Source organism: Anas acuta, chromosome 3 (assembly GCF_963932015.1).
Source record: "Anas acuta chromosome 3, bAnaAcu1.1, whole genome shotgun sequence".
NCBI lineage: Eukaryota > Metazoa > Chordata > Aves > Anseriformes > Anatidae > Anas > Anas acuta.
In genome coordinates, this window is record NC_088981.1 from 46,896,010 (window position 1) to 46,922,232 (window position 26,223).

Genomic DNA, 26,223 nt, shown 5'->3' on the forward strand with positions numbered 1-26,223 from the left:
ATCCAGCTACAACTACTGCTCGGCCGCCCGGGGTGGGGTGGCGCTGGGGACGGGACGGGGCGGGGGGGGGGGAAGGGAAGGGGGCCTGGGAGCCTTCCTCCTCCTCCTCCTCCTCCTCCCCCCCCCCCGTGCATTCCTCAGCGCCTCTCCTCGCTCCCTCCCCTCCACGCGGCGGGCACCCTTCCCCGGGCGGGAGGCCGGAGAAAAAAAATATTAAAAAAAAATAGAGATTTTAAGAAATACTACTAATAAATGAGGGGTGTTTTTGTCGAGGCAGAGCCGCGGGGAGCGCCGCGGGCGGGCAGCGCCGCACTTCCCCTTTGTGTGGGGCTGGCAGCGAGCGGGGCGGCGGCGGGGGGCGCGGGGCGGCGGGGGCCGGGCTTTACCTTCGTCCAGCAGCCGCTCGAGGTGGTTGAAGATCCCGCAGAAGTTGGGCAGGCTGCTCATCAGCTTCTTGTCGTTCATCAGCTGCATCAGGTAATCGGGGCTCGGCTTGGGCTTCTCCTTGGTTTCCATTTCCCCAACCATATTCCACGGCGCAGGGCGGGCGCCCGCAGCAGCTCCGCCGAGCGAGGCGGCGGCAGCGGCGGCGGCGGCACCGGCACGGGGCGCCCGGCGGGGAGCGGGCGGGCCGGCAGCGAGCGCGGGGGAGGGGAGGGAGGGAAGGGGAGGGGAGGGGGCGGGCAGGGGAGCTCCCGCGAGGAAGGAGGAGGAGGAGGAGGAGGAGGACGGCTCGGCGCCGGGGGCCGAGGCTCAGCCGCCGCCGCGAGGGGAGAGCCGAGAGAAAAAGAGGAAACTCGCGGGCAGGGCAGCCCCGGCCGCGGGGCCCCGCCGCCGCCGCCGCCTCCTGCCGCTGCTGCCGCCGCCGCTCCGTGCGCCCTCGGCCGGCGCGGCCCGGGCTGCGTCCCCCCCTCCGCCTCCTCCTCCTCCTCCTGCTGCTGCTGCTGCTGCCGCTGCCGCTCCGCCCGGCTCCGCTCCTCGGCGCTGCCCCCCGGCTCCGCGGCGGGGGAGGGCGGGCGGAGGGAGGGAGGGGACGAGCGGGGCGGGCTGCCGCGGCCGCCGCTTCCCGGGAGCAGCCGCCGGGGTCTCTCCGCTGCTGCCGCCGCCGCCGCCGGGCGACTCCTCTTGGTCGTCGTCCTCCTCCTCCCCGCCCTCCCGCCGCCGCCGCCGCCTGTGGCTGGTGCGCGTCAGCCCCGCCGCCGCCTCCTCACTTCTCCCCAGTTCGCTCCCGAGTTCGCTTCAGTTCAGGCTGCGCTGGCAGCGGCGGCAGCGGGCGGGGAGCGGAGCGGAGCGGGGCGGAGCGGGCGGGGCCACGGGGGGTGGGCGGGGCCACCGCGGGGAGGGGGGGCGTGGCCGCGGCGGCCGTTAGGCGGCGGCAGCGCCGCTTGGCGGAGCCAACCGCTGGGCGGCCGGGGCGGGGGCTGGGCTCCCCCGCGCGGCCACGCCCCCTCTCGGGGCCGCGCGCGCCCCTCCGCTAAACAAAGTCTCGGCGCGGCGGGGCGCGCTCCGCGGGGTCACGTGCGCGGCGCCCGGAGGGGAGGGGGGGGGAGAGGAGCGGGGGGAGAGGGGCGGGGAGAGGCCCCGGCAGGCGCGCGTGCGCCCGGCGCTGTGAGGGGGGGAGTGGGTGCGCCGCGCATGCGCCGCCGCCCCGTAACCCTTAAAGCGGCCGCGCGGCGCCAGCGGGAGCGGCGCGGGGCTCAGGTACCGCGGGGGGGGGGGGGCGGCCGTTTAACGGACACCGCAGCGGGCGGTGCGGCCGTTGGGCCGCTGCTCGGGCTGTGAGGGTGAAGCCGCCCTCGGGGCGCTGGGATGGGAATAGGATGAGATGGGGAGGCGGTGCCCGGAGGCGTTGGGGGCTCTCGGGCAGGCAGGGTGCGAGGCTGTGCCGGGTGCCGTCGAGCTCCGCTGGTCAGGGCAGGGCGTGCGGTGGGCACGAAGCGGCTGCGGTGCCTCGGATGGCTGCGTTCCTCCCGCTGCCGGCTGGATCCCTCTCGTAAACTCTTTATTTGGACGAGATAACGTGTTTAATTTCAGGGTTTGGTTTCCGTAAGTAAAATTTAATGGTTTATGTGAGATAAGTCGTGTTTGCTGCATCCATCGCCTTTTTTTTGAAGCTACTCGGAAAAAAAAATCAAAAAGCATACCAATGTTACAAACGTGTTCATTTTTATATTATTTTTTTTTACCATAGATTATTATTCCCTCAATAGCATGCCCAAAGCACGCTGCAGCATGGCTACAGACGATGAAGCAATGCCATTCCTATTTAATAATGATATTATATTTCCTCAATTCTTTTTCTTGTTTTAAAATGGTGATACACAAAAGCACGCCTTCCATGCCTACCAAAACTGTCATCTTTTTTTGTCATCAATCAGTCTGGAAGTTGTTGCATTTTTTGTAGCCTTTTATCAGCTTATTTTTGACCAGTGACTGAAAGCTCTTCTTAAACACGGAGAAAACATGTTACTGAGTCCTTCAATTTGATTAAGGACATCAGTCAGACAGCAGGCTTTCGTCTTAAAATTAAATGAACTTAGATAATGTCAGAATAATTGTTCTGGACTGCCAATTCTCACAGTAAAAATAGCATATGGAGACTTTTTCCAGCAGATTTGGTGCAGCTGTTCCCATACCACTTCATTATAGCCTCCTGCACATAAAGTGCTTCCACTGCTTGGATACGAGCAGATAAAGCAAGCTCACGATGTAAGGTAAGAAAATACCAGCACAAGTCACTGTGCAGTAACTACCAATTGACCTACCAGCTAATGAGAACAGTATAGCTTATGGTAAGTTATTTTGCATTTATGTACTGGAGAATAGGATGTTGGACACCAGCAGCACTGGCAATATTGCATTCACGCGTTGCAGTGCAGGATTCGAGCTCTGTTTTGCCATGCGTTAATCTGAATTGTTTACCTCACCTGGAGATTACAAAAACTGAGGTAAAACGACGTGTTGAGGCTGCCTGTGTAATTAAGCATAAACTACCTAGGAAAAAAATCTCATCCTTCATTTTTCCACGGATACTTCAAGTCTGAACTTAAAGCACTGGAAAGATGCCACTGGAAAAGCTGAATGCTGTGACAACATGTAGATAAAACACTGTTAGTTTTAAATAAATAAAAAAAATCACAAAGACTTATTTCTTCATCAAATACATCATAAAATCAACAAAAAACCTACCTAAAAAACCCCTCTGCATGCCTGGTGCTCTTCTCTCTTCCTTCACCTTCCCGCACTTCCATGTCCCAGGAAAGGGGGCCTTAAGAGCGCGTAGGAGATGAAAGTTGAATTGTTTCTGGCTAAGGAGCTGTGAGAAGGTGTAGCTCCCATCAAGACTGGCAACAGGAAGTAGAAATTCCCTTGCACTGCATTGAACTTTGGAGTTTTCCCATGGAGGAAAAAACAGGGGAGGGGATTTTGTTGTTGTTTTGGTTTGTTTATTTCAAGGTAAATGGGTCCTGTGGCCACAGATGGTTCTTGAGGTAACTACCTAACACTTTAACTTTGGTCTGAACACCAGCGGAAGTCCTTATCTCTAACTCCTGTGTCTTTATCTAGGTAGCCCTTCTCGTATCTCATAAACTGTAGTATTCTCCAACAGGTTGTTTTTTTTTTTAAATGTGAAGTTTTATTGCATTTATCTAATCTTGAAATAAGAAAAAATATGATAATGCCAGCAGCAGGCTCTGTACATGGCAGTTAAGGCCTTGCGCTGATCATAAAAAGCAAATTCAATTACTGCTATAATGTTCGTATCTGATAGCAGCTGGGGAAAGAGGAGACCTGAAGGCTGATGGTTACTGAGAAACATTCTTTTAGTTAAAGCATTCACAATTGCTTCCAGCATTTCTGTTGACTTACTCATAGGCACATACACCTGGATGTCACCAGCCTTCTGAAACCGCCTACAACAGGAGGGTAACAGTGTGCCGTACCACCCTTCTTTAGGGAAAGAAGATACTATTCACTTACCCATTTACAGTCACCTGAGGAAAAATACTGCTTCAGGACTGTTTGTGATTCACGCGTGGTGGACAAGACTGTAGGTGCTGTAACTGTGATGCAGCAGACATGGCCAGTAGATAAACACCTGAAATTAATTCATCTCTAGAAGGTGTTAACACATGAACATGGCATGGTCTAGATTCAGACCAAAAACATTCAAAAGCATCAACAGTATTTGAATTCTGTGATGCCTGATAACTCCTTAAAACCTGTTTCCTTTGACATTAAGCCAAACTGACAGCTAACTTTCCAGCAGAAATCATACTACAGCTTCAAAGCAATAAGTAGAAGGCATAGTATTCATAGCCAAATAAAAAAAAAAAGGAAAGTATTTAAAGAAAAAAGGTTGTTCCAATGACCACCTCAGGTTCTTTAAATACTAATGCTAAGTCTTACCTGTCTACTCTGTATGCCATGTGTATCCTGTCTGTATAATTGGATGCTTCATTCCAGCTTGAATGTTTTCCTGACACAGCAGTGAGTTGAAAAGAAGTCTTGCCTTTAAATCCTAGGATAGACTTCAACCATTAAACATCATCAGATCAGAACACAGGCACTTCTGTTTCTGATTGCTGTGCACAACCTCAGAAGAGATAATGCCTAATTTTTGTTCACTATCAACATTGATTGCTGAAGAAGTAGAAGATGGGGGTTTTAAGCATACCTTAGTCTGGAAGGAATTTGTTCTGTCTTCTAGGTATAAGAGAGCACAACAGCTCTGTGAGAAGGGTAGGGTCAACTCTTCACCCATCTCTCCTCTTGGAACTGGCCAACAAAAAGGTATTTTCCACCTTTGAGCTAAATCTGGTCAGTTTTTTTTGGTAAGGTATATTCCATGTGCCTTGAGTTACTGTTCTTCATGCAGGTAGGCTGGATGGGCCTCAATCCTGTTTCATAAAGTATTCAGTATTTTGTTTAACTCTTAGTGAAGGCATGGGTATCTCTGTTTTGGGCTTCACCCTAAGTATCAAATAGTCATGGTTATGTGTGGAAAAGATATAAATCATTATATTGTAGGATGTATTGCATCAGTGTTCCATAGATTAATTACCATAGATAATCTATTATATTTTTCTTTAAGTAGATAACTTCCATTGATCTGTAATGCCTGTACATGCTGTTTCTTTATGTACCACTATGTGGACTTTTCTTCTGGAAGGCAGCATTCTAGTGATAAGCAAAGGTATCAGTTGTACTCAGGGCAGGTGGCAGCTCTGCTAGGCACCCAGGAAATCTCCCTGCATTGAAACCAGGGTTTAGAGGGGTTTCATTTCGCACTTTTCAGTATGAGATGAAAATGGTGTCTCATAGGCCACTCTTAGTGTAACATAGCTGAAAAAGGCAGAAAGCAGTGAGAAAACAGGAAAGAAGGAAAAGCAATCTCAGAAAACATAGAAAGGAAAAAAATGGCCAGCAATTAGATAGATAAAACTAAACTGAGATATTATAAATAAAATTTCCCTACTTTGTCTCTTGCTCATACTGTTCAAAAGCCAGCAGGGAAAAAGACATTTTTTTCACAGAATATATTTGAATCATGCACAGCCAGAAGATAAGTTCTACCTCTAAGCTTATAAGCTTCCCTACATCTTGTAGTTTACAACTGCTTGTACTGTTGTGCATTTTGCTCCTGGATCATGGGTAATCACTACTCTTACTAGTTCACTAAAAGTAGTCAAAACCTCTTGAGCGCAGCGTACACACTTCTAATGGTTCCAAGTCCCATGGTCCTACAGGTTCAGATAGCATGTTTTCCATTTGTACAGTCACAAAATTACTACCCTAGCTAAACAGCCCCATGTTTGTATAGGTGAGAACTGCAGCTGGCCTCTGGCCTGTCCCCACCGGAGAACTCAGGTACAGACACACCGGGGCTGTCAGCCACTGCCACAGAGGTGGGAGTAGCACCGAGCATGTGCTGCCTGAGCCTGTGGAGGCACTGAATTGACCACTGCTAAATATGCGTCATCCGAGTCAACGTGTGCTGTGAAAGAGACTACGATATGAGGATATCCAGAAATTAAGAATATTAAGAAATATTAGCCATTGTTTACTTCAGATGTACCTGTTTGTCTTCTACCATCTGATTTACACTCTCTACCTTCAACCTATCCAGGATAGCATTCTGCATTTTAATCAAGTGATGCGGTCAACTACTACAGTTAGTGCCATCAGCAGCTTTTTATTTGCTACATGTAACTAAAAATACAATGCTGAAAGACATATTTCTGCACAAGGTATATATAGTCAAACATATTTTTATTTTCCACTGTAATGAGAAATATTTCCACATTCACTATAGAATTTAAAAAAAATGTGCAGATGTATTTTGACAACAACAGTAGTGAGGAGCTGTCAACTAAAGAAAGTGAGAAGTCTTTCTCAGGTGCACCACGTTTTGGTAAAATACCATAGTATATCAGGTTTTGTTGAATATAAATGAAATGCTTTCAGCCTTAACTTTGTAAATAGATTTAAATTATCCATTCATCTCAATTACTACTAAAAGCAAGTAGAGCTTAAAATGCAATTGATACATTAAGTTAATTTTTCCTTTTAACATGTCTGAAATATGAATGTATATGTGTATTGACTTATACTGAAGGATTGCCGGCGATATGTTGCTTATGCTTCTTAATGTTCAGTACATGAAGAGCAGCAGTGCTTACCCAAGGAGCTTATACTTAACTGGACAAAAAACATCCACATGAAGTATAATAAAGTGTTGCATTTTCAAACCTTCTGGTAACAAACAAATCATTTGTAGTGGCTGAGCCATCTAATAACATATAATCAATTAATCTGACAGATCCGGAATCTTACATATGACTAAATCTTTTTTCAACTCAATCCTTTATATATTCCAAATCTTTATTTTTCTTAAGTTCTTTGTTTTATCTAATGGTGGCAAAAATAAGAGAAGCATCTGGAGTTATAAAGCAGTGCAGAAGGAAGGGGACTGAGCATTATGAACCTTAGAAGCATCTGGAGATGAGAGACTTGTTCAGCAGCGTTCCTCCAAAGCAAAGGACAGGGCGCAGTGGTCATCAATCTCCCACACAAAGACCACTTTGCTTCCATGCTACGGTATATTCAGAAGTGTGTTGTCTGCTTTATCTGCTCATGGGTATTAGTGCCTTTTCTCTAGAAGGAAACTGCAGAGATGGTGTTCAGTCTCACAACATTTTGTATGGTCTTTTTACACTGTTGGAAGTCTAAACTGTTTTGTTTGCAGATGGCATTCTCTCCCATTTGTTCCTCCTAGCCATTGTCTTTCTCCTGAGCATGGGAGGTCTCTCCTGGAATACAGTAGCTAGCAGTAGTTACAGCATACCCCATTTCACTGTTTTATACTCTTCAAAGCTGCAAAACACACTACAGTAAAGTACTTTGAGATGCAAGGATGAATGCCTGCTATAGCAGTGCCACTGTGACTTGGGGAGGATTTGGCATCTCCTCACAGAAACAGGAGGCATCCTCAGGCTTGTGCTATCTTTGTTGGCAGCTGTAGACTGGTGCATTGTAAATCCTTATTTGACTGTCACTGGAGCCCATTTGGAACTACAGTCACTTGCATGCAATTGTATGATCTTACTTAGCTAATACGAATAATCTCATCATTATTAGAGTTTATTGCTGAATTATAGTAATTCTTTGTTAGGAGAGTATGAACACTATCAAGGGTAGGATTCACTTGCCTTCTGGTATCCTGTTTGGTACCTGCTCAAATCTCCATGTCGCTTTTGTCTCAGAGTTCCTGCATCACGTCAGCCCACTCTGTCTGGATGTCTCTGACACCTTCAAGGGCATCTGGAACAGCTGCTGCAAGCTCTTGTATAGACATCTGAATCTCACTGTAAGCAGGCAGAAACATTTTTCTATTAACAACTTTTCCTCTTCAAATAGTCTGAGCAGAAGCTTGAGTTCAGGATTTTGACAAGAACTAAATTACTCCTAAATACAGTCATTCTCTACTTCTGGCTTACAGAAGTGTGTTAGTATTTCACATTCAAAAAATTCATTGTGTAGGACAGACCACAGAGTAAGGGGGTGAGGAAGTAAGCTGAAAAATTAATGGTGTAGGGGCAAAGTAGATGCTACACAAAGTTGAGTAATTGTCCAAATTTAGACATAGTGGTCTGATTAAAGAAACAACAGTAATTGAAGATAAATTCAATATGTTTGGAAATTACATTTTACCATTCTAACCATCTCTCAGATTCTTATATTTTTATTATTTTTAGTTTGAAAGGTTTTGTGCTTGCTCTCTGATTATAACTGAAGTACAAGGAAATATAACACATTTCCCGCGTATATTCAGATGACTTGAGCAGATCTAGTTCACATGTAGATATTCGGATTCAACTAGAACATGAGAAATTTCCATGTACATACATTACAATTTGTCTTGTAACTTAGAAAAGTTAAGGCCACTTTCTCTAATACGCAGTTGCAAGTTACAGAATTCATTGTATAATTTGTAAATAAGGTGATCACCGAAGTGTTAACATTATCTTTTATGCTATTGTATTGGTTAAAATATATTTGAAAGTTTCACAGGCAGCTTTCTTCACCTTTGGGGTGTTTATGTAATCTGTTAGACTAGGAAAGAAAGGTTATTACAGTTATTGTAGTGACTACAGGATTTTGTTTTCACAGAACCGATGTGATAATTCTCTCAGTTTTTTAGCCCTCCCTCCCTTCTGCATCCAGATCATGCAAAGGTAGGTATCCCAGAGAACATACTCCACTATCCAGTTTGTGTAACAATACTGTTTTATGTATTAACAAATATTTGGTCTTGCATAACAATATGCTTAAAAGACAACAGGTTGTGTCAGGGACTATAAAGAAAACAATGCTCAAGGCAAGGCAGGAAAAAGTTCTCTTGAGTTTTCATAATTTTCTTTTGATTAAAGAAAGTCAGCATGAAACCAGGTGTTAGGTGATCTAAAATAGGCAGCCTTTCTTGTACCCACCCTAGCAAGGCAAGGGCTGGAAAGTCCCTGTTACTTGGGAAGCTTGCAGACCACTTGCTTCTCTTTTAGAGGAGAAGAGGAGGCACTACTGGACTTAAAGAATTTCCCCATCTCCAGAAATTTTCTACTTGCTTTACGTGGCCAAATTTCATGCCAGAAAAAAGGTTTTAGCAAGCCAATTCAAATGCATACATCTCCACTTCAGTTTTCCTCTCATGTAGTCTATTTATAGTCATCCATCTGATTTTAATTAGAGGTGTAGCTGATCTTTTGTCCCCTTTTGAAGTTTGTACACACCTGTCTTACAGGTTAGTGAAGTCACTCATCCCTCTGGCTACAGACTGATCTTGGTACCACTGGAGATGCTTGTCAGAGTAAGTAGAGCTCTGTGTCAGATTGACCACAGGTGATTAGTAAGGGAGTCATGGTAGTATTCTCTCAGGCTTGTACCTGAGATGTTACGTTGATATGCTCACAATTTTGTTTCAGTAGTAAAGTTCTGGGGAGGTCTGTTAAAACCCTCTCAAAAAAAAAAAGAAAAAAAAAAAGAACACACACAAGCTGGGAACTTTATTTAATTAGGAGACTGAAACACAAAGACTAATTTGATAACTTGTTATTGCACATACAAAATAGTAGATAGTAATGTTGTAAGGTAAGTGAACTGTACTTTATGACTAAAATGACCAGTTTTGCATATAGTATTGATATAAGTCTCGTTTTATCTTCAGACACTAGATGTAGAAGCTGATGAAAGAGTTACTTACATTATTTCATACTTTTTCCTCACAAGAGCCAAGAAACTGCTGTCATTTGGCTGTTTATGATCAAGAATTTTGTTACACGTGAAATCATTATTCATGTCTTCTTACAGACTTTAGTTATCCTTGCTTCATTTTAGCTGAAAATGACATCTATGCACAACAGTTGCAGGTCATAAATGATCATATGTAGTAAGTGGTAATCTTTCAAAATCAATTTGATCTCAGTTCATGAAATAATTTTTAAATGCATTACATATTCCCTCATTTTTGAAACTTAAAATTCTAAAATAATTACTGAATTCCCTGTGTGGCATTGGACTAAGGGATTTCAAGAGGTGCCTTCCAACCTAGACACTTAGGTCACTGTACAACTACAAGAAGTTGTGTTTTTTTTTAACATCTGTAATTTTGACCTTTCTGGTGGTGTTTGTTAGTGCAATTTCATATATAAATGTACACAACATTAAGTCCAAATTGTACAGTTGTGTAGCTCTATATGAAAATATAATACGCCTTAAACTAGAATGTGATCTCATTGCTTGTCATTAATTGTCAGCTTACCTAAAATTGCTTTCCATATGACCTACCTGTCCCCTTACTTAAAAAGGGGAAGTTCCTATGTCAGTGTGGACCACAAACAAGTAGAGAAGCGTTTGGAGAGATTTCTCCAGCTTCTTCCGAAACATGAAGTATTTTGCTTCTCCTCTGAAAAAATTACACGATAGAACAAAATTAGGAAGAAGGCTCTCACATCCTCTGCAACATTGCCTCAGCAAAGCCAGCCTGTTGGGCCATGCGCAGAAAACAGCCAAGCAGTAAGACTGAGATTGTATTGACAAGAACAAGATGAATGGCCCCCTGGAGACTACAGGGTTTGTATGCTAGTTTCCACCACCTTTTCATCCTTTTGTACCCCCTTTCAGTTCATATGCAGATTAACTCAAACCCAGTCCTCACTAAATACTCTTTCTCACTTTAGTTTTGGAAAGTAGATGGAGGATCTAAATATTTATGAGGCTTTTTTCCTCTGGTTTATGATGCACTCTTGTTGAATGTTGAGGAATTACGTTAATGAATGCATGCCTGCACACACAGACACAGAAACCAGGCAAAAGGAAAAAAACACACAAAGCGTTGTCAGCCCTAATGTCGGCACTTACTAAACAGTTCCCATGAAAAAAAAAAAAAAAAAGCAAAGAGATTTAAAATCTGTTGCCAGGAGAAAAATAAATTGTACAGCTGAGCACAAAAGAAAAGAACAAAGTTTCATCTTTGCTTTCCTCAGCTGCAAATGTAACTCATTTCAACTGAGAATAAATTTGAAATAAAACATTTTAATTGAAAAATGAACGCTTGTCAAAAAAATCTTAACTGGATTTGTGTTTCCAGTAATGAAAAAGCAAAGCTTCAGTGCTGTACAGAGTTTCCTTTAATGTCATGAGCAATAAACATGCATTTTGTTTGTATGATACAAGATGCAGATAAGTAATCAGGGTTACAAGTCAAACGACTAAATGAAGCTTTCTGCAATGGCTTTGATGATTTTAGTTGATTTATTTAGGAGGAGGTTTAGATATTGTGAGACTTGGGGGTGGGCTGGAAACTACACTAGATATTTTTAAATTAAATATAGGGTATACTGAGGCTATAGCAAGATATGCTAGAATATGATTTTATTTTTAAAATAGCTCAAAATTATAAATTAAACTTTTTTTTGGATAGATGAAAGAATATATTGCATTAAAATGCTAGAACTGAAATAGACATAATTCTTTTAATGCCACACTATCAAGAATCTTATTTTCAACCCTTAATCATCTCTACCCTTCTGTTAGCCCCTTCTTCCCCCTCTGATGCATGCTTAGCTGTGGTAAACAAGGCCTTGCTGTAGAAGTGAGACAGCAATTCTACAATTTCCTTTCACAATCACGAACCAGAACATGAGGATTTTAAAATGTGCTTTTGTGCTATCATTTAAAAACTTACTGAAGCGACTGCAGAATGTTAACTCTTAGCTCTAAGTGCAATAGTAGTTCACTGTCTAGTCTGGTTTTGATTTTTATAATAAGCCTATCTACATTTGATAAAACATTGCCCTAATAAATATATTAATGTTTTTATTGTACTATGGTTTTGGGTTGTTGAATTTCATATGTAATTAAATCCAATAAAGCATCTACATTTCATTTATTCTGAAGTTATTATTTATGTGAACTTCAAATATTAACTTCACTATTTCCATTGCCTTTGCCTGTGATATCTAAGCATTGAGTGAAACAAAAGTTTTGCACAGGAAAATGAAGAATTTGCAAAGGTAACTTAAGCCCAAACTAGACATCGTATACACTCATCCATCAGCTGAATGCCAGTCCAGCACCTTGACGTTAAAGACAAGCCTCTCAGGAGATTATTTAGAAAGAGATGTGTGAGGAGCCAGAGAGTCTTGTCTAGACCAACAGGACTTGAGGCCTACATATTAGCTAGTTCACATTCTTTATGTGGAAGACAGGACAGAAACTAGGTACCTGTTTTCTTCCTCTGAAACTCATTTGCATCCACAGATTTCTGACTAAGAGTAACCTTTGCTTTCAGAAGATGAAAGTGCACAAAAGCAATCACACAAATAGCACAGTAATGCTTTCAGTGGATACTTAAGGGCAAGACCTTCTGTCTTGTGACATTTTCCTTCAAGGATAAACAAGGACCAAGGGCATTCCTCACTTCTCTGAATCAGAGAAGCCTACAATGGATTCAGAATTTAGGTCCCAATGCAAAATCCTAATTCTTAAGAAAAAAAGTAGGTCATTGAGTTGGTTGTTTCTAAGGACCAAACAGAGTGCTGTCAGGATTGCCAGACTGGTTAAGATTTAGAGCAGTAGAAATTCCCCCTGAATCGTTTGCTAGGTGAAGAATTAACTTCACACCTCTGCGTGTTTTTCATTGTTCAAAGAATTTCGATCAAATTCTGAAATCACAATATGCTTAAGAATGAACAAAAGTGTGGGAAATTGCAGGTAAGCTCTCTCAACATTCATCCTGCACGGCAAACACTAAAAATGAGCAATCTTCCTTTTTTCCTAAGGCTGACTCTGAAGTGTTGCCACATTTTATCTGAAGGCAGCGGGGTGCAGCCATGTGTTTTCAAGAAAGTACTTTCTGGAGTCTGCTGAATCTTTAGGCTGGGATTTTTCCAAATGGATTCCTGCATAAATTTACCTTTTTTCTTTCCCAAAAGATATTTCCTACAGCTGAATCACAGCACTTAAAAGGGAATCTGGCACTCCACCTAAACTGTGAGAAGTCTAGCTGTTTCCATACCAATGTAACAGAATCATCCCACGGATTGGAAGGTATTACCTCCATGGATGGCACGCAACTGAACAGGATTTTTCTTTTTTGATTTTGATATACGTCCTTAGAGTATTCATCCTTGGTGCCTAAACAAAGGATTTAGGTATATAAGGTGAGATTTGGCAGATTTTTTTTTGTACTCAGATGCTTAAGTTTCTGCTGATGATGGATGGACCTGGAGCTCCTTGCAGACAGAATGCCTACAAAGTGCTGAAGCCACGACTAGCAAAGTGTTTAGAAACTTAGCATAAGATGTACTAAGACATGTTTCGCTAAAGACATTTTCTCCGAACATTAAAAAGAGATGGGTGGATTTGTTCATCATCTTTGATATTATCAGCATAGCAGGTCTGCAAGTTTTCTCAAGTTACCATAGATGTGTGCTTTCCCCCCTCATCTTCAAGTAGTACATAATCAGTGTTTCCAGATTCATAGCTCATGCTCACAGGCATGGTTGTTAGCACACGCTGCAAATCTAATTTCTAGGAATGTTATTCGGACACCTAACCTTCACGAGTTAATTGATGAAGGAACCTGAGCCCACCTGCAGCCATGAAGATGCATTAGTTTTGGTACAGAGCTCCTGTAATGAGTGAGTGTTGTAACACCAGGGCTGCAGGATGCTGGTGGAATAACACAGATCAGTCCTCCCTTTTACACAAATCAACTCCATATTTCTTCACAAGTCCTCAAGAGCCGTTTCTCTTCTGGTCAAGCAGCTTCCAATATCAACAGTGCCCACTTAGCAAAGCTACTGTGAATTTGGGAGAGTTTTCCTCTCCAAGCACAACATTTTTCTTACCTCATTTTCTCCTATTTCTCCATGTACAGGGGGCAGGGCAGAAGACCAGACTTCTGTTTGATAACTATTTTCTTTACCTGTTATTTTTGTCTTGCAGAATCTGCAAGCTTTATGAATACAAAATGATTATTTGAAAGGTGAAAGAAAGTGCAGGCAAAACATGGAGGTTTATGTGAAGAAAAATGCAAAACCAACTAGTATGGGGACTGTACTGTTATTTCAATAATATGTATTCCCTATATCTAAACATAATAATTTACCACCATTCTATTTCTGCTATTTTTATGCTATTACCACGGATAATTTGTTGGTCAGGGATATTCTATGGTAATTTTTGAAAATTCTTGTTTTAAAAACTATTGAATATCAGGAATTAGACCTATGAAGGAAGCTTACATAAAGCTCAAGCATCATTCCTTCCTAAAGATCATGTAGTGTTTCTAAATCATGTGAACTGAATTTGTTTGCATAAATGTATTTCCACCAAATGTCAATGCTCATAAGTTGAGTACTAATTACATGATCTAATTTGAGAGCTTTTAACAAGTATTTTCTGATTCAGTTATCTTTTGCTTTCTGTAATTTGTCTTCTTTGGCTTTTACAAAATATTAAAACCATCCTCAAAGCTGAAAACAGAAGAAAGAGCAAACAGAAGAAAGAGCTTAATATTTTGTGATGTTTACGTGAAGAAAATAAAGAGGGTTGTTTGTTTTGTGCTGTTTTGTTTTTAAACATTTAGTTGTTTTACCAGGGTGATTTTAAGAATGTCATAAAAGAGGGAAATGATCCAGGAAAGGCACTGCAATGAGACAAAAGGTATCTGTACTCAATGGCAACTTCTGATACAGACTTTCTGGCTGCATCTATTCTAAGAAATGAAACAAACAGGAGCAGGATCCAAGTGCAAAAGCAAGGCCAGCCACCCTGGGCTAGCCATGTTCACTCTGTTGAGCTTTCATCCAACGTGCTGTGGGCACGACCAAACTGTGCCTAGAAAGCCTTTGGGGAGCATTGGTTGGCCTGGGGGGAAACCTGTCCGAAGGGCTGCTCCAGCACTTGAGCAGCACCGACACCTGGACGCACTCCCTGGCACTGCTTAATTTCTTAGCACAGATGTAATCCTGCACTAATTTCAGCAAGTGTGGAATTGTTCTATCCCGAAGTCCCCCATTAGCAAGGAATAACTTTTTCCTTTCCTCCTCTTATCTGCTATGTCTACTTGGATTATATGATGTCACTGGTAAAAATCATCCTTTATGTGAACTATTGCAGTGTCAGGATTCTGCATTAAGGTTATTACACAGAATACTAATTAGAAAGTAGCAAAAAGATTGCCAAAATTTAGAAAAGCCTAATGAAAGAGAAGAAACTCTTCAGCCCCCCACACAGTGACACAAATATATAGCATATTTACACATTCACATTAATATACAGTAGTGTACTAAAATATACTGTGCAAAAGAGTTCTGCAATACACTGTGTTATCTTAATGCTGTCAGCAGAATGACAAGCTATTACACAGCTATTTGACAGAAATGTTATAGTTCATTAGAAAAACTTGTTCTTGCATCATAAATTACTGTTCTAAAAATCCGGACGCGCTTCCACATAGGCATATAGGGCACGTCACTCAAAACTGACACTGTTTTGTAATGAAAATACTAGTAGCTAGTCTCTTCCTGTCACTCTTAAGTTATCTTTTAAGACCGGGTTGCATACTGTATCATTTAAATTATAGCATGGAAAAAATGTTTATGAAGGACAAAGCTAGTCACCAAGCTGAGGAACAGCACAAGAAAAGCAGAACCCAAGCACAGGACAGGTGTTTTAATGACTGCACACTTGAGATTGAATTTCCTTCTAACAGCAGTAACTGTACAAAGTAAGAAAGACAGTAACAAAAATGGTAAAGGACAACAAGAGAGACTCTCACAGAGAGAGAGCCTGCACACCGATAACATCAAAAAACAAGGTTGTGAATTAGAAGCTTTAAACCAGGAATTCAGAAACCTATAAATCCTTTTTCTTTCCTTCTAGTAATTATTGTTCCATGTAAAATTGGGTGAGAGACCCAAGAAATAGCTGAAGTAACTGCCTATCGCACTTCAGAAATGCAGTCTACAAATACCCCAGACTTCCTCTGGGTTTACCACTGCCTCCATCCTAAGCATCCATTTAGTACCAGCTGAAAACATTTTCAGGAACAAATGAATTGAATAAAAAACAGTTTGTGTCAGAACTCCTTCAAGCAATGGCAAATTATGCAACTCTGCAAACTGAAAGTGTGTATCTTCCCATGGTCCAGGGAAAATTAAAAAAAAAAAAAAAAAAAAAAAAAAGAGCCAAACACTTATTAAGGCCCTTCAGACCTGATTAAAGTCAAATTGCAGGAAACGTTTACTTTAATATAAAATACGCACAGTAACACAACCTTAATTAGACACACACATCTCTCAAGATATCAATAAACGTTTCCTTTTTGATACGTCTGATTTAATAGACTGTAATAACAGGGGAATGCTTCTGAAACATAATTTAGGGAAGTGGGAGAAATAAACAAGCTCAAATGTTTAAACCTCAACACCAATTAGCAGACCATTCTTTTCAAAGAAATAGCTGAATTTCAAGTTTGTTTAGCTTCAGCCAAACAGAATAAAGGCTTAGTTTTTAGAATAGTTGGTTTTGAAACTTGAGAAGCAGCTTCTGGGTGTTGGTATGTTAGTTTACAGAAGACTACACAAGCAGCAAAATGTGTTAGATGCTTTAGGTCTCACCAGTGAGTTAGAAAATAGATTTGAAGATGGGCCTCAACATCTGAAGGGCTGTTTTTTTGTTGTTGTTGGTTTTGATCTACCTTTGCATGAAGCAGAAACCGAGAGGTCAAAAATGGGATCCTTTATCTCACAGAACTCTCTGTAATAGCATGGTGCTCTGCTGAACTGTGAGCACTCTCGGCTGGGTTGCCACCTTATGAAACCATGAAACAAACAATACACAGCGTACGTTCTTAGAAATCTCAAGTAAGGCTCCTGCACTTATTCACAGAAGTACTTGCACTCCCTTTTTGGCTATTGACACCACCAAAAAACAATCCACCACTTCCGCAGTTTGCTTGAAACTGACAAAAACAAATTTCCAGTGTCTCTTCCCAGACAGGTCTCTATTCTAATTTAGACACAGAGCTTTTGATTTGTGCGCTGAACAATGGCTTGCTGATTATATTTTGGAAGCAATGACAAGGAAAAACTGTCACAAACAAAGAGCTGGTAGATGAGAAGACTCAACATGTCCTCAGACACAGGAAGGCCTAGCAGGGAGGGTTTGTGTCTAGAGCCAGCAATGGGTGTGAAATAAAGCAGCAACCTGATCCTTAAAGCTCAACTCCTGTGATAATTGCTCAGTGAACAAGCCCCAGGGTGTCGAACAAGATCTCTTTCCCCCGAGATCATGTTCTTGCCAACCAGGAACAGGAGAATGTGTAGTCCTGCAAGCTCAACTAGTGCCAGCGCTTACCTGGATCTGTACCCTTCCTGTTCCACTTTGTCCATTTTCCTGAGCATTGGTGGGCTCTGATTTTTCCTGTGTGGAAGTGAAAAGCCTCAGTTATTCTCCTGTCACAGGATGCCAAGCAAATCACTACAGTTGTCCAGTTTCTTGTAAGTCAGAAGCAAGAACACGAGTGTGAAGCCAGCAGTGAGTTTACACCACATTTGGTTCATAAAACCAGATAACACTATTTTCTGTACTAGAGGGAAGAGTCAAGCCCACCTGACATCAGCGGGCATTTTGATTAACTGATGCAAGGATTTCCTCCCTCATTTTCCAGAAGAACAATTAAGATATATTTTAGGTTTCTTTACAAGACGTAACTTTTAATTCCAATGTCAGTATTTGAAAGGCTTCAAAATTGTCTCATATAAACGGTGGCTGACAGGCATTTTATTTGTAGTAATTTTTCTGTTGCATAATATATTTAAACATGGTGAAATAAGAGTCCACGATAAACAGCAATAGGCAACACAGAACTGGCAACACAATAAAACCTCGCAATATCATTAGCTGCAAATAAACAGTCTCAAGCTCAGCATTTTGTATTTCTTCATGACATGACTAGCTGTTTAAAGAAACAAAATCAAAAGCACAAAATCACTTCAAAAAGCACATGCATATACAAACTGGGACACTCAATCTTACTATGAAAGAAGAAAATTGAAATGTTTGTATATTGCTGCATTACTGACTAAGCCACACACAAACCGACACACAACAAAACTTCTGCTACAGCAGAAGCAGTGGCACTCCCCAGGCTGTCTCTGTACATGTAGTAGGGGAGGTTGAATGTCACATTACATCCTACTGGGAAACACCTCTGAAATAACTTGGATGCGGTGCTGGACTGCACACACATTTCCCTTCAGTCTACTAGGACACAGGAGTGGTCAATGCCTTTGGTGATGGTAGGCAGACAAAAAGAGGAGCTGCAGCTTAGGTACTGCTCACTGCTGGTCTCTCCTTCAAAGATATTGGAGGAAGAAAAAGGCACCACTGGTTGATGCTTTTATTTCTCAAAGCTAAATGAAAAATAACATGAACGGAGAACATAACCCAGGATCAGAATGCAGAGGTTTCTCCTCCTCCCCACCAGACTAGTGAGCTCTTCCAAAATTTGAAAAACACTGAGGTTTTACCACCTTTCAGAGAAAGTCTCAGTCTCAGCAGATGGGAAGTAGGCCTTTTTTCCCTGCTGCCAGAAAACACAGCTATTCATCAGAAGCTGTGACGCATCTAAGAAAAAGGAGAGTGAATTGCAAAGAGCAGACAGAAAGGAAGCAGCAAGCTGCTCCAGGGGCTCCAGAGCACCTGCAGGAGAAAGCTCTCCCTGAAACAAGGAGGTAGATGAGCATCTGCACATATCAGGGCAGGAGCTCAGGGGAGGAGGAAGGCATTTAGTATACAGCTCTAAGGGAGCCCCAGACTCAAAAGCAGCAAAAATGTAGTATGGGAGTAGAGAAATTTAAAGAACTCAAACAAGTAACAAACTGAACCCCAGAGGAATTCGGGGGGCGGTGGCGAAGGATGCTAAGCGTGAATGGGACAGAGTGGCTACAGCAAGCATGCGATAAACAGAATGCCAGGGGCATGACAGCATGTGCTGGGGAAAAGAAAGTTTGTAACTTCAGATATTTTAAGAATGCATTCATTCACTGAAAACAGCGCAAAGCTCACGATGTCCAGGGCTTCAGGGAACCATTTGTCCCTGAAAAAGTTAACTCACTTTTTCCCTAAAAGTTACTTTTTTTGGTGTTAGGCCATACGCTGGTACACACCCCAAGTCTTTTCTCTGTGTTGCCCCTACTGTGCTGACTGTACCAGGCCAGCAGCTTTCCAGCTGAACACTTCTTTTGTACTGCCACTTACTAGCAAGCTCTTAAATGAACTCTATTGAATGCCGTATATAGGTCAGGATATAGTATTCAAAAAAGCAGTAGCCCTCTATTCCCTGCTACTCCTCTGTATCTTATGTTGGGCAGACAATCTGGTGTATCTCACCTTCCCTGCTCTCTCACCAACGAGGAACACTTTCCCTCCCTCCTCTAATGCTATGTTCCTCCCCCTGTCCTACAGCACACATCTCAAGTTCTCTTTTTTCCATGCCTTCATCCTCCCCTCACCCACCACCTTCCCACAGCCAGGCTCATCTCCAGAGCAGGTACACCTCAGCTTTCCTCCCTCCTTCTTCACAGCTCACCTCCTCAACCCCCTCTTGCCTCTGGCCTCCAGGTGATCCCTATAAAGCCTCTCAGACTGCGATGTCCTCCTTATTCCTTTCACCTGTTACTCAGCTGCACACATGTCATTCAAGCAATCAAATCTACTCATTTTGTTGGTCTGCTCTGTCTACTTTAATTTATCTCAGAGCCCCTGGATTTCCAAGCTTCCTGCATATTTCTTTCTTCCCAAATTACCCAGACATCTCCTTTTGAGCCGCACCCCCTAAGCTGTGCTGCTCTAACCAGCCTCTTTTTTCCACGTCTCCCTGTCTCACAGTAATACCCACCTTTTTCTCCTGGCTGATGCTCTTGTAATGCGTATTTTGACCTGAGCAACGTCACACTATTTCCATTGCTGTGGCTCTCCATTTTGCTGTGTTGTGCAGACACATGAATACAGAGGTTTCAATTAGCGTGTAAGCTTGCCAGGGCAAGCATCATTCTTGCCTGAACTATAAAGGACTTTTTAAGCACATCGCAATAAATGCAGAGATTTCAACACCGTCTTATTTCCAGAGGCCTTGTTTTGTGGAAAGAAGAGCTCAGTGCTTCCTCTCCTCCCCTCTTTCATTCCCGTTCCTCAGATCCATTCAGATGTTGTGGCACATGTATGACTTCACCAGAGCCCTTCTGCAAGTCTGCAAAATTGCATCAGGCCCAAAGAAATGTAGAGGTTTCTAGGGTGCATCACAGACCAGAAGAACAAATAACGTAAGACGTGTCAATCACCTACGAAACAGCTAACACTGTGCATCTCATCCCACTGTTAGTAAGGTCTGTATCCTTGCTCTGCTGGGTACAGAGAGAAAAACATTTCAGTGAAACATCTGCAGAGGTGTAGTTTGTATAATCAAATTACACAGTGTTGTAAAATGGAAGCATAATTTTAAAAGCTTATTTTTTTTTTCCAAGGTTTTTCCTTTTACATGTAAAGGATCAATTTCTTCTGATAATACATTTGCAGAAAGTTGATTGCTCTCCAGTTACTACAGCCCCCTCTGTGCATCAAATGGGATTCTGATACCATATTCGGTTCTTCTGTTTTTCCAATTGCATTGCTCACATATCCCTTTAAGTTTTGCTCCCAATTACGTACATACTGCCCCATAAGAACAGATGGAGTTTATGCACAACTGGCTTTTTTTTCCCTCAATAGCCAATCAAACCAAGCATCCAGACAAGAGAAAATTGCTGAAATTCTCAATTCTTTCGGTAGGTTTAAATATTTTATGTTACCATTCGTTGATCATGCAACACCCATGGTCACAACCAGCTGTTGGCTGCATATGGGAGTCAGACAAACTCCTTTCTTACACTACTGCACAAAAGCAGGCATAAGCACAGAACAAAGTCAGCCCAAGGAGCACCAGGGCAGCCTTGTGTGCAGGATGAGCTCCCTGCCCCCTCCCAGCAGGGCAGAAGGAGTCTGTAGTAGAGGACGTCCTGTACCATGCACCCCCAGTGCTCAGGGACAGACAGGACAAAACCAAGATTTCCCAGCTGGGCATAAACAAAGGGGAGCTGTGGCTGAAATTCAGCTCTGGCAACTTACAGGAAGATTGCGAGTGGTTCCTAATAAGCAGAAGTCTCCCTGGCAGTTGTGTCATGTGTGTATACAGATAATCCAGCCATTTGGAAAAACTGCAGAACAGGTATATTTAAGGCTCCTGAAACTCATGAATTTATTCCTAATCATCAGAAGACATGCTTATACACTGCACAGCTTCATTATTATGGCTCTGCTTTTCAGATTTCTACCTTAAATCTCAGCTGCTTGTTTCAGTCCATCCAGCTCTAAAAATGCTGGAAAAGATGAATAAATCCTACCTTATACTCTTCACCATTCCTGACTATCAAAAATTCAAACCTAACCATAACAAATACAACACTTACTTAATTGCAAGCTTTCATAAGGAGCACTGCTCAGTCCTTCTGAACATGCCAGGAATCCCAGAAAACAACTTTAACAAATTTAGGAAATTTTTAAAATTACTCTTTCTAGCTCGTTTGTTGCCTTTTTTCTACCCTTATGAAGTACTGAGCTGTAAGAAGGAGGGCTCCCAGGGAGCACTCAGGAATTCATGTCACTGCTGAGTCTGAATTACAGATATCACTATGCTGGGCTATTTTATTTTTCCCAGGCTCAGAATTACCACTTTTTTAGGTAGGTTGCTTTTCTTAAAGGTGGAAGAGAGGAACATAGGAAAGAAATAACAGCAGAGTCAACAAAGTATCTATCTATCACTGGGAAAAGAAAAACAAAACAAAACAAAACAAAAAACAGCAGACAGCAGTGAATTTCAATCAGAAAAGAAGTTGGGTTGACTCATCTTGACTCTTCCTGGATTTTCTCTTCTTAGCTGAGATCAAGTTCCTCCAGTTCAGAACTCTGCAGGTTTCCTTTCCTATTCCACTTTCTCTCACACATTCATCTTTCTTCTCCTGTCTACCTTCTTTGTCTCAGCTCAGTCCCAGCTTTGAACTTTCTTTCAAGGTATCACAACTTTACTTTAAAAAAAAAGAAAGAAAAAAAGAAAAAAAGAAAAAAAGAAAAAAAGAAAAAAAGAAAAAAAGAAAAAAAGAAAAAAAGAAAAAGGTTTTCTTCTATGAATCTCAAGCCATCTAAGCGATTAACACAATACAGTTCAACTACTATAGACTGGTTTTCAACCAGTACTTAACCCAGAGCTCACTATTTCTGATTCAGACCTGAAATCAAAAAACATTTTTTTAAAAACACCAATCAGTCAAGGAAAAGAGGTTTACTACCTCTCTCTTAAAAGAAGCTACTCCTTTGTGAATGCTACTACCAGTGTGCTCTTGGTCCAGGTTTTGTGTATTGCTGTCCTGTGTTGTATACTGTTTTTCTCTGATTTGCTTTGTAAATTACTCAAAACCACCACCTTCCCTATGTAAAGGATTTTATCAAGGACATTCTACAAATAATACTGTAGGGGAACAGCTTAGTCATTTCTTTGCTAAAGTTCAGCACAGCATTTTACTTACTCATTTCATAATAGTGACTTGTTTAGGACTAGACTGATCCAAAAGCCACATTCTTCAAAGTTCATATCTAGATTTTTGGGAAAAAAAAAAAAAAAAAAAAAAAAAAAGTTCAAGGCAAACTCCAATCTCTGGATGTGGATTTTTTATTTTTTTTTTTTACAATAGCCTTTAACACATTGTAGTTCATGCATTGTAATATGTGAAAATTAATGGTTCACTTTCTAGCCAATTTATTTCCAGTTTTTATCTGGCTTTGTTTTATACTTTCACAACCCAGTGGTTCTGTTGACACTGCAAGACAGGAGTCAGTCCCATTCAGAATGTCATGTTTAGATGCTGCAATACGTTACAGAATACAGACAGACAGAAATAGAAAATGGCAAAACATGTACAAAAGTTATCTCATAAACTCCGTCAGGGCATTCTGGGCTTTTCTTGAGCTGGGCAGTATTTTATTCAAACTCTTGAAGAGTACACATCAGTATTTTTTGTTTTACATAATGAAGAGAGTCTGCTTAAAATCATGTTCGTCCTCCAGTACAAACATGCCACAGCAGATATATATCCTATATTTAATCCATTATAATAAATTAGGAGGGGAGAAAAGAAGCATTGCAGAAAATCAGGAAATTGCCGATCTTCAACTTCTTGACTTCAAGAACTGTTGGTCTTTTACAAACCGAAGTAAAAGAAAAAAAAAAAAAGTCTCTGTACCTTTGTATCTGGAATCTGCTGGGTGCTAATTTGACATGGCAATGAGATGAAAGTTGGATTCATGCTAGTTTCAACATTAGAGGATTGGAATGCAGCCTGCTTAGCATAGAAGTCAAACAATTCACTGGCAATAGATTGCTTTCCACTTCTAGATCTGCTAAATAAATAGAAAACTAATTAACAGTGTAGTATGGCAGATGTAGCAGGTTTGAATTTCATTAGAACACTGGCCAAGAACTGAAAGAATCAAGAAGTCATTATACATCCCAGAGTCTAATGAATCTTTCATGCTGTCTTTTCCATGGGACAGATAAAGTACTATTTATGTGCCCTCTGTGTATGAATTTCCTGATATATTTCCACTTAAAATAAGAATGAAAGTGTGAGTGCCTGAAATTATTGCAAGTATTCTTTTCATTTTCCATAAAATTGCTTTGGTTCTGAAACAGCAGGACTGTGTTTCTTTGCCTTGTGCATTTCTGTTCAGCTATTTAAAGCTTTATTAAATATGGTTTTCATGGGGCATTTTTATGTTTCATTATCTATTTCTTTCCCTCTGATGAATAGTGATAACAGGTTGTATCACATACTTTCCTGTAGTAGTTAAGCACAGAGATCACACAAAGGAATATCTATACTCACATTCTGAAAGAAAAATAAATAATTAAAAATAAAAAAGTCATTTAAGGCGTTTATTTTTACACCTTTTCCACCCTTTTACACCCTAAAAACACATTAAACTGAGCTTCCTATATCCAGAATTGCATAACCAGATTTGGCAGTATTAACTAACAATAAAAGGAGTGTTTTCCCCCATAAGAATCAATAAGATAATTATGTTACTTAGGAAATGGTAGTCATATGATTTTGCTTTCAGTGCATAATGAACAACATTAAGTTCTGTGCAACAAAAAGGTTTTACAAAACAACCCAAGCCACAGAACCTGTCTGAAATTCGTCCAGGAAAGCTCAGCTGAAGTCCTGCAGCAACTACCTAATGTCACTACCTCTGGTGTGAATGTCTATATGCTTGCAAACACATACACATTTAATCAAGGAGTACATAAATTCTTAAACCATATACTCCCAGAAGGCGGTTTTGGCTGGTGTGCAGGAAATACCAGGATCATTTTTGTATTTTCATATCGGGACCTTGGAACATTTTTGTCACACTCCACATAGCTTCGTTCCTAAGCAAAGAAGAATTAAATGTCTTTCAAGTGGCCATTATCAAGCTAAGTGCTGTACATAAATATGCATGAGAGGTCATTATTGCCAAGAGATGATGCTTAAAAGGTTCGAGTGTCTTTTCCTAAGATTTTTCTACTTGCTCTGTAACAGCGGAGCAAGTACTTCAAATGTGCAGTTCCATCTCCAGAAAATAATTTCTATCTTTTGGCTTTCACCTCTTCAATTTTGCTGTGGAGACTCGCGTTAGCTCCCAGGTATCCCAAGCCATGGCCTGCTAAGACCATCCACTGGAAAGCATCCTTGTAAGCAGCAGGACTGCCTTAGGGATTACGTGTACCAGACCCTTCTCAGTCCCTGGGAAATGGTCAACACCACTGCAGCAGCATAGCTGTCTTAGTCACGATTAGCTTTTTGAGAATGACTTGAATGTGCTATGCTATGAGCAAGACATTTGAAGTAAAAGAGCAATCGTGGGTGTGATAGCAGGGCAGAGGAATGCAAACACACACTCCCAGTGGTTATGGATCACATTCTTCTCTGACAAAGGAAAGACCCTCAAAAAGTCACAAAATGAGTGTATTTAGACTACAAGCCTATAGCCTGCTGGGTGTTTTCCAGCAAAGCTAAGCAGTTACATCTCCCAGTGATTACTGTGGGAGCGGCATACAGTCAGCAGCTCCCTCCAAAATTGGGGTAAGGACCTAACCAGCACGGCTTTCAGTACTTCTATCATGCATAGGATACCTATGGCATTAACAGCTACACTTGTCAGGTGCCCAATTTACTGTGAGCTTCTCCATTTTTTCCCCCTCAGTTCTTCCAGTGAGGGTTTTAGTTTCCGCATATGCATGTTAGCTTCATGTGATGTCATTCTCCCAACTGCATGAACCTTTCCAAAAGGCTTATCAAATCTAATACTTCCTTTTTTTTTTTTTTTTTTTTTTTTTATTTCCTTTCTAAAAACATGTGAGTAGAAGGTTGAAACACGCCTTCTCAGTCCTTACTCAGCTGCAACAGGAAAGCTCTCTCTCCTTGACACAGTGCCGCCCGGGGATGGTGGCGAGGCGGTCCCTGGCTGACGGTGCTCCTTTTCCGCCGGTCAGTTAGTCACATCCTCTGTCACAGCTGGGTAACTGTGAGGAGAAAATGGGTCCTTCACTCCTGACCATAAAGCTAATTTGTTCCTGTGCCCGCCCCCCTCCCCAGTTTCTGCCATGATTAAAATGAAACCCTGTAATTATTTTATGTTTCATTTTTTTGCTTATGATTTCAATCGGTATTAGTAACGTGGTCTGTGCCCCTTCAGCATCACTAATTCCAGAGCCATGGTTCAACGTGGGAGCATATTGGTTCTTACTCTCTGGTTAATGCATCCATTTCTTGAGTTATTGTCCCTGAATTGATCTCTATTGATTCAGTTAACAGAGATGTTATCCTCGTTCCCATTTCTGAGAGAGCGATGTGCTTGCATTATGGGACCTTTAATGGAAAGGTTATCTCTAGCACCATAGCCTTCATCTGTAACGTGTTTTACCGATTATTTTTTATGACTAATCCTCAGATCCTCAGCACAGAGGCTGCTCAAAGATGGCACAATCTGTGTGTCTGACACTTTGGCATTTTGCACTTA

General features: G+C 41.7%; 2 protein-coding genes and 1 long non-coding RNA gene across 43 annotated transcripts in view; 1 reads left to right on the forward strand and 2 right to left on the reverse strand.

Moving 5' to 3' along the window:
* QKI (QKI, KH domain containing RNA binding) overlaps positions 1-1,210 on the reverse strand; it is a 154,034-nt gene extending 152,824 nt beyond the window's left edge. For 3 of the 9 annotated variants that reach the window (XR_011094885.1, XM_068676954.1, XM_068676951.1), the window contains exon 1: positions 387-1,208. Coding sequence is in view for 8 of the 9 variants with exons in the window: in XM_068676954.1 (XP_068533055.1) it covers positions 387-528 (142 nt within the window). In the remaining variant the exon portion in view is untranslated. Of the gene's footprint in view, positions 1-386 lie in introns of all 9 variants that reach the window. The other 6 variants (XM_068676955.1, XM_068676948.1, XM_068676952.1 and 3 more) reach the window with 4 other exon arrangements.
* Positions 1,211-1,375: 165 nt separating this feature from the next.
* Positions 1,376-26,223, forward strand: part of LOC137854020 (uncharacterized) — a 34,034-nt gene continuing 9,186 nt past the window's right edge. Inside the window, exons 1-6 of one of the 30 annotated variants that reach the window (XM_068676957.1) lie at positions 1,712-2,046; positions 4,712-4,794; positions 7,767-7,870; positions 8,674-8,738; positions 9,302-9,367; positions 9,725-11,943. In XM_068676957.1, the coding sequence (XP_068533058.1) occupies positions 1,826-2,046; positions 4,712-4,794; positions 7,767-7,870; positions 8,674-8,738; positions 9,302-9,338 (510 nt within the window). In that variant the 5' untranslated portion in view covers positions 1,712-1,825 and the 3' untranslated portion in view covers positions 9,339-9,367; positions 9,725-11,943. The other 29 variants (XR_011094887.1, XR_011094899.1, XR_011094891.1 and 26 more) reach the window with 29 other exon arrangements.
* LOC137854022 (uncharacterized) lies at positions 7,713-20,888 on the reverse strand. Of its 4 annotated transcripts, none has more exons than XR_011094914.1 (4): positions 19,970-20,888; positions 17,425-17,490; positions 10,345-10,462; positions 7,713-7,868 (listed from the first exon to the last, which is right to left on the reverse strand). It is a non-coding gene; the product is annotated as an uncharacterized lncRNA (long non-coding RNA). The 4 variants fall into 4 exon arrangements; XR_011094913.1 differs by lacking the exon at positions 19,970-20,888 and adding an exon at positions 19,661-19,962; XR_011094916.1 differs by lacking the exon at positions 10,345-10,462.